General features: G+C 40.6%; 1 protein-coding gene across 3 annotated transcripts in view; it reads left to right on the top strand.

The window, feature by feature from the left end:
• The window catches only part of LRP11 (LDL receptor related protein 11), an 82,454-nt gene that overhangs the window by 6,768 nt on the left and 67,710 nt on the right, over positions 1-7,976 (top strand). For all 3 annotated transcript variants that reach the window (XM_040238665.1, XM_040238666.1, XM_040238664.1), the window contains exon 2: positions 1,661-1,818. In XM_040238665.1, the coding sequence (XP_040094599.1) occupies positions 1,661-1,818 (158 nt within the window). The remainder of the gene's footprint in view (positions 1-1,660; positions 1,819-7,976) is intronic.

Here is a 7,976-nt window from a genome sequence, read left to right as displayed (position 1 = left end):
CTGGAGTTTGCTCAAACTAATGTCCACTGAGTCAGTGATGCCATCCAACCATCTCATCCTCTGCTGCCCCCTTCTCCTCCTGCCCTCAACCTTTCCTAGCATCAGGGTCTTTTTCAACGAGTCAGCTCTTTGCATCAGGTGGCCAAAGTATTGGAGCTTCAGCTTCTGCATCAGTCCTTCCAATGAACATTCAAGGTTGATTTTCTTTCAGGTTTACTGGTTTGATCTCCTTGCAGTCTGAGAAAATAATAGGATTACTGCTAGCTTCAAATGTCAGGCTGTTGCAGAAACCAGTACTCGAGAAACCAAGCACCACACTTGGAGAGCTGGAGAAGTCAGGTTTATTACGCCAGCGGGCCCAGAGGAGTTAACACTCTACGCTCTGAGCCCCGAACAAAGGGATTACAGAGTTTTTATAGACAGACTGTAGTGGGCAACACTAGCTATTAATAGGCTGGTTTAAATTAAGGGATTTCTCATGTTGGGGAACAGTGGTCAAGATGGGGAGGGGGATGCCTGACCTGGACAGGCATGATTAAGCAGGTTTGCAGGGGCTGAGTGATTGCAAAGAGCAGAACAAGGGTGAGCGAGATAAGCTCCAGTTCCTAGTATTGCAAGTCCCCATTTTCTGAGACTATGTGACCTACGTGATCTAGACTTTGCAAGGGGCAAGCTGAGTTACAGAGGCAGGAGAAGGACATTATGTAAAACTTTAACTTTTCCTCTGCAAGGCCATGGGTATCTGGATTGGCCCTTAGAAGTTTGCTTGGGGGGCAACTTCAGCTGTGCAGAAAGAGAGCACTGTCTTAGCAACATCATTCAAAATAAGTTAAGGAAGTCCAGCCCAAAATTCAGATCAAGTTTTGGTGCTAGAGGAGGAAGGAGATAGTGGAATAGTGGATGCCAAGAAGGATGGATTACAAAAGCCTGAAGAGTTATTTCTTCCCAGCTAAATTACTAAGTTTTGGGGACTTCCCTGGTGGCCCAGTGGTTAGGACTTCACCTTCTAGTGCTGGGGTGGGGGGCGTGTGTGCAGGTTTGATCCTTGGTGGGGGTTCCAAGTCCCACATGCCTCATGGCTAAAAACCAAAACATGAAACGGAAGAAATACTGTAATAAATCCAATGAAGACTTTAACAATGGTCCACATCAAAAAAGAAATTACTAAGCTTCATCAAAATACATGTGCATTTGCATAAGTTTACTAATAAGATGCTTAAATCAAGTAAAATATCCACAATTCTGCTCTTAAGAATGTTTTCTGTATCTGATGGCTTCTATCAACCATCCCTGGTTTAATATTCCATCATGTTTAATATTTAGTGGACACAGTGAGAATTACCATGAAGGAGAAAAGCTAAATATCAATACACACTTGTTTGCTATTAATATTTTAGGATATCTCAAATTCTTTGTCAGCTTCCCTTATAAAAACTAATAAGAAACTGTGAACCTCTTCTGTTTTCCTAGATGAAAATTGGATTCCAAGTGAATTTTATGTGAATCCAAGAACTTGTCTTAACTTTCCAGATTTAATTTATTGCAACGAAAATAAGAAAATAACTTTCAGTTGCTGTACATCCTCTTGGCAAAACTACCTCTCATAATAAATGAGAAAAAATAGGGAATCATTTCTCCTATGAATTATTTTCTTTCACAGAAAAGGATGAGCCTCCACTCAGCGAGGCTGGGCAGGATGTGGTTTTGCATCTGCCCACAGATGGTGTGATTCTGGACGGCCGAGAAAGCACAGATGACCACGCCATCGTCCAGTATGAGTGGACACTGCTGCAAGGTGACCCGACAGTGGACATGAAGGTAATTCATGTTGTAATTGTAAAGAAAACTAATGTTTCAGCAAAGTGATCTTTCCACTTACGTTCCCCGAATGTTTGTAAATTGGCAGAAGTGTAAAATGGAGAAAGCATAAAAATGGTTGTTGAAAAAGTGTCTTATTATATCAATTTACTTTTCTTCTGAGTAAACAGTGATCCTGACTGTGTGTTTTGTTCTTATTTTATTGGTTTGGCCACACCGTTCAGCTTGTGGGATCTTAGCTTCCCAGCCAGGGGAAGAACCCAGGCCCTTGGCAGTGAGTGCATGGAGTCCTCAGCCCTGGACCACCAGGGAGGACACTGGCCATGTGTTTGAAAGCTTACCTTCATTCTTGCTTTTTTGTCAACTTCTCCAGAGCACATAAAAGCTTCAAGGGGGAAGACTCATGCTTTGTTTTGTTGACTCGGATTAAAAAATGTTCTTAAAACATTTAAGAAATGTTTAAAAGCCTTATATATTTTCCTTTCTTCTTTGTTTCAGTTCAGAGCCCAAGTAGAAAATATGAAAAATACAAAAGCGCATAGAGAGGAAAATAACAAAATGAACTTACTGTTCGCATGATCCAGAAAGCAAGCTTCTCACTTAGCATTAGGCCTGCCTGAGCTAGCTGAGTTAATTAACTGAGGGGAGTTTGACATCTAGGCCTCCTATCAAGTGCTCCTCACTGACTTTCATAAGGCTTACCTGGGCTGGAATTGCAGCCGATGGGAATGAGCCTCTTGTCCCGTGCCTACCTACACTCAATTAAGATGTAACTGACATGCAACGTTATATCAGTTTCAGATGTAGGACATCATGACTTGATATACGTGTATATTGTGAAATGATTATCACAGTAAGTCTAGTTAACATCTGTCACCACACAAAGCTACAATTTTTTTTTCTTGTGGTAACAACTGTTACGATTTACTCTCTTCAGTTCAGTTCAGTTCAGTTGCTCAGTCATGTCCAACTCTTTCAGTTCAGTTCAGTTCAGTCACTTAGTCATGTCTGACTCTTTGCGACCCCATGAATCGCAGCACACCAGGCCTCCCTGTCCATCACCAACTCCCGGAGTTCACTCAGACTCACGTCCATCGAGTCCGTGATGCCATCCAGCCATCTCATCCTCTGTCGTCCCCTTCTCCTCCTGCCCCCAATCCCTCCCAGCATCAGAGCCTTTTCCAATGAGTCAACTCTTTGCATAAGGTGACCAAAGTACTGGAGTTTCAGCTTTAGCATGATTCCTTCCAAAGAAATCCCAGGGCTGATCTCCTTCAGAATAGACTGGTTGGCTCTCCTTGCAGTCCAAGGGACTCCCAAGAGTCTTCTCCAACACCACAGTTCAAAAGCATCAATTCTTCGGCGCTCAGCTTTCTTCACAGTCCAACTCTCACATCTATACATGACTACTGGAAAAACCATAGCCTTGACTAGACAGACCTTTGTTAGCAACTTTCAAATAAGAGACTGTGTTATTGACTAAAATCACCATGCTGTACATTACATCCCATGGCTTATTTATTTTATAACTGGAAATTTGTACCTTTTGACTCCTTTCACCTAGCCCTGCCCCCTGCCTCTGGCAACCACCAGTCTGTTCGCTATATCTCTGAGCTGGGTTTGGGGTTTTTTGTTTGTTTGTTTGTTTTAGATTCCATGTAAGTGTGAGATCATACAGTATTTAATTTTTCTGTCTGGTTTGTTTCACTTACCATAATGACCTCAAGGACCATCCATGTTGTTGCAAATGGCAAGATTTCCTTCTTTTTGTACACGGTACTTTCATTATGCTCTTATCAGCTGATGGACGTTTAGGCTGTTTCCATATCTTGGCTATCGTAATAACACGGCAGTGAACATGGGGTACATATATCTTTTTAAATTTTTATTTATTTTCTTTTTGGCTGCTCTGGGTCTTCCTTGCTGTGCGCGGGCTTTCTTTAGTTGTGGCGAGCGGGGGCTACTCTCTAGTTTCAGTGCAAGGGTGCTCATTGCAGGGGCTTCTCTTGTTGTGGAGCACAGGCTCTAGAGTACTTGGCTCGGCTTCAGTAGTTGCGGTGTGGGCTCAGTTTGTGACTGCATGGCACATGGAATCTTCCTGGACCAAGGACTGAACCCATGCCCCCTGCATGGCAGGCAGATTCTTAACCACTGGACCACCAGGGAAGAACTATATGTCTTTTCAAGTTTTTGTTTCCTTCAGATAAATACCCAGACGTTGAATTGCTGTATCAACAGAGTCTTCAGTCCTTAGGAAAGTGGCTTTTTATTAACTCTGCTGAGCCTCTTTGTAAATAAGAGTATTTCCTGGCTTAGGCAGATAAACTTCATCCAAATCACTCCAGTCAGAGAAGGTGGAGAAAAATCTGGGTTGGTTTGCCAGGGCTACCATAGCAGAGTATCACAGACTGGATGGTTTAAGCAAGGCATTTCTCTCAGTCCTGGAGGCTGGAAGTCCAAGGTCAAGGTGTCAGCAGGTCTGCTATCTTCTAAGGCCTCTCTCCTTGGCTTGCAGGTGGCTATCTTCTCCTTCCTACATCTTCACAAGCTCTTCCCACTGTGAGGAAATACTGATTTCTCTTCTCTTGGGATGAAAACAAGAACAGTAATCAGCTAGTCCCTCAAGACTGATTTAAGCATGTTGATTTACCCAAAGAGTATACAGTCTTAGAATTGGACCAGACCTTCGACCAGCATCTTACACAGTCTCCTATCCATACAAGAGACTCTGCTTTCACCTCCCTTCTAGTGGTCATGCAGTCTGCCTGATGTTTCCAGAGATGAAAGCTCACTAGTTCGCATCATGTCCTGTGACATCTTGAATCAGCTGTCATTACTGGGCCAATAGGATGTGCCTCCCTGTTACTTCTATGCATCTATGTTGGGTCTTCCTTTTGAAAAAGCACTGAACACATCTTTTTATTCTATACAGCAGCAATTAAAGTTCTTTTTTTTTTTTTTAATGAATGTCACCACTGAAAATGGTCTTCTCAGAATTCAACACTCACAGTTCTTATGATGTTCCTCATATGAATTGGCTCTTAGACTGTCCACCATCCAGCCTTTTTTAGATTTTCTCAGGTTCATCCATGCCCTTCTTAAGATCTGAACCCCCTAGTTGAAACCCATACTTAAACTGTGGTTCTTCCTGACAGACTATTACCTCCTGTGATCCAGACATTGTCTCACTTCTATTAATGAAGATTCATTTACATAAACCATTTTAGTATCTGCTTCTCACTATAGGTTCATGTTGAGCTTTCCATCAAAAACTACAAATATGCATGCTGAGTCATGTCCAACTCTTTGTGACACCACAGACTGTTACCCACCAGGCTCCTCTGTCCATGGGGTTTTCCAAGCAAATGCTGGAGTGGGTTGCCATTTCCTTCTCCAGGGTAGGTTCATGTTGAGCTTTCCATTAGAAGGAACACCCAAAGCCTGCTTCATCTTTCCACACAAATTACCATCTTGAGGTCTCCCCCATTCTGTGTTTGTGTAATTGATTTATTGAACCTGACTGCAAGGCCATATGTTTATCCTTTTTATACTTAAGTGTAGTTTTCAGCTACAACAGAAATAATTTTTGAACTTTGAGTATCATCCATTATATTGGGCTTGGTAAAAAAGTTTGTTCATGTATGGCTGAGTCCCTTCACTGTTCACCTGAAACCAGCACATTGTTAACTGGCTATATATCCAAATACAAAACTTAAAGTTTAAACAAAATTTTTTGTTTGGGTTTTTCTGTAAGATGTTAAACCTGATGAAAAACTCAAATGAACATTTTGCCAACCCAATGTTTATTATTCCTCTGTGCATTGTGTCAGCTGCAAAATTAATACATTTTTACTGAAATTTCTGAGAATTAAGATTGATAAATCTTAAGCCATAAAGAGGGCTTCCCTGGTAGCTCAGACAGTAAAGAATCTGCCTGCAGTGCAGGAGACCCACGTTCAATCCCTGGGTCAGGAAGATCCCCTGGAGAAGGGAAGGACAACCCACTCCCACATTCTTGCCTGGAGAATTCCACGGACAGACCATGGGGTCACAGAATCGTACACAACTGAGCGACTAACACTTTCACTTTTACTTTCAAGATTGATCAGAAAAGGTGCATGAACAAGCCACTGATGAGACCTCTTTGAGAGTTCCCTTGAGGTGGATGCTGACTATTAACTGGCACTCATGGATGTATTTGTGCAAGCAATTGCAAATCTGTCTCTATGATCACCTAGATTTTCATAGTTGATATGAAAAGCTCTATTCTGTAGATTATGAATTGTGTGCATGAATGCCAAGTAAAAATAATGCTTATGATTCAGTAGTAAATTTACTGAAGGTGTTTATAAAGAAGTAACAAAATTAGGCATCTAAGGCTGACTAAAGAGGAAAACGTGTGGGGCTTCCCTGGCTGTCCAGTGGTTAAGACTCTGAACTTCCACTGCAGGAGGTGGGGATTCCATCTCTGGTCAGAAGAACTAAGGAAAGAAAAAAGAGGAAATTGTGGACAATTCCCCAGCCAAGTTATAACAGTGATAGCAATAGACAAAAACTATAAAGCCACCATCTAACAACAAAGCCTGCAAGAGAGGAGCTATTTGCTCTCAAACTGCAACTGTCTTATAGTGGTTATTTATAATTATTTATAAATAATTATATTATAAATATTATATATACAAATATATTGTATATATTATATAATTATATTATATATTTATATATTATATTAATATATATGTATAATTATATATAAAGATATAATTATATACTATAATATATTATATATAATAATTTATATAATATATATAATTATATATTTATATATACTATAATATATATAAATATATATTTGTGAGACATTCACGAATGCCCTCAAAGTTAACTCAACTCTCATTGGTCAGGCTTTCCACTGACTGCCTATCCCAACCCCTTCTTGAGCCCTCTCCTCCCTTCTCTTCACCATCTGCAGAATTCTCACCCCTTTTCTCATTTTCCATGGTACAATAGTCAACCCTCGCTTTGTTTTGCAATACTTTAAGACCAGTTTCTAGGACCTGTCCTTTCACATCCAAATCACCCATTCAGGTCTCCAGAAAACAAAACTAAATGAGGTTCTCCATCTTAAGAAGAATTATGCTGCCACCTTAATTATGATAAAATTAATAGCTAACCTTATTTTAGCATCTAGTGTGCATCCAGTATTGTTCTCAGCACTTTAAATCGACTAAGCATAAGAAAAAGCTCATGTTCTTATGGAAAAGCTCATATGGTTTCCTCATTTATGAAGGAAATGAGTAAGAGAGATGACTGGCCATGGCCAAGAGGATCTGTTTGTTTTGCTTTGTGCTTTGGCTGACCCTGCGGCTTTCAGGATCTTAGCTGCCTGACCAGGGATTAGACCCAGGCCACGGCAGTGAATGTGCCAAGCCCTAACCGCCAGACCACTAGGGAATTCCCAAGAGGTTTCTGAATTTAAAGTTACATATTTTCTGCTTTCTAACAGGATATTCTACATCCATTTAACTGAATATTATTCTATAATACATTCTTAAATGTAAGAAGACACTTTTTTTAGATAGTCCATTATATGTTGCTGAGTTTCATGATTATTTAATGTAATGTGTTACATCTGAAGTCAGAATGTAAAATATGATACAGAGTATGACAATGTTCAAGGAGATTTGAAATTCATAAATCTGTAGATTGATTTCCATTTATCAGATGTGCAAAACTGAGCTAAACTGTCTTAAAATACCATGTGTGAAAGTGTTAGTTGCTCAGTCGTGTCTGACTCTTTGTGACTCCATGGACTGTAGCCCGCCAGGCTCCTCTGTCCATGGGGATTCTTCAGGAAGAGTACTGGAGCGGGTTGCCTTTCTCTTCTCCAGGGAACCTTCCCCACCCGTGTCTCCTGCATTGGAGGTGGAGCCACATGTAAAGGATGGATGTTGTTTACACTAATAACGGCATGATTAACTTAAAACCAATTGCACACTGGTGTGTCTGCTATAAATAATTAACTTTTACAAACAGATAGGTGTATTATCTACATTAAAACATGTTTGTGAAGGGGAAATAATAATTACACCAGGACCACAGAGATAGACTGAGACTGTCTTGAGCAAACAGATACATGGGTCCCTCTTGATAAAACT

The sequence above is a fragment of the Oryx dammah genome, unplaced genomic scaffold (genome assembly GCF_014754425.2).
Source record: "Oryx dammah isolate SB20612 unplaced genomic scaffold, SCBI_Odam_1.1 HiC_scaffold_4, whole genome shotgun sequence".
Classification (NCBI taxonomy): Eukaryota; Metazoa; Chordata; class Mammalia; order Artiodactyla; family Bovidae; genus Oryx; species Oryx dammah.
Note: the sequence above shows the minus strand (reverse complement) of the source record. Positions and strands in the feature narration are given on the sequence as shown.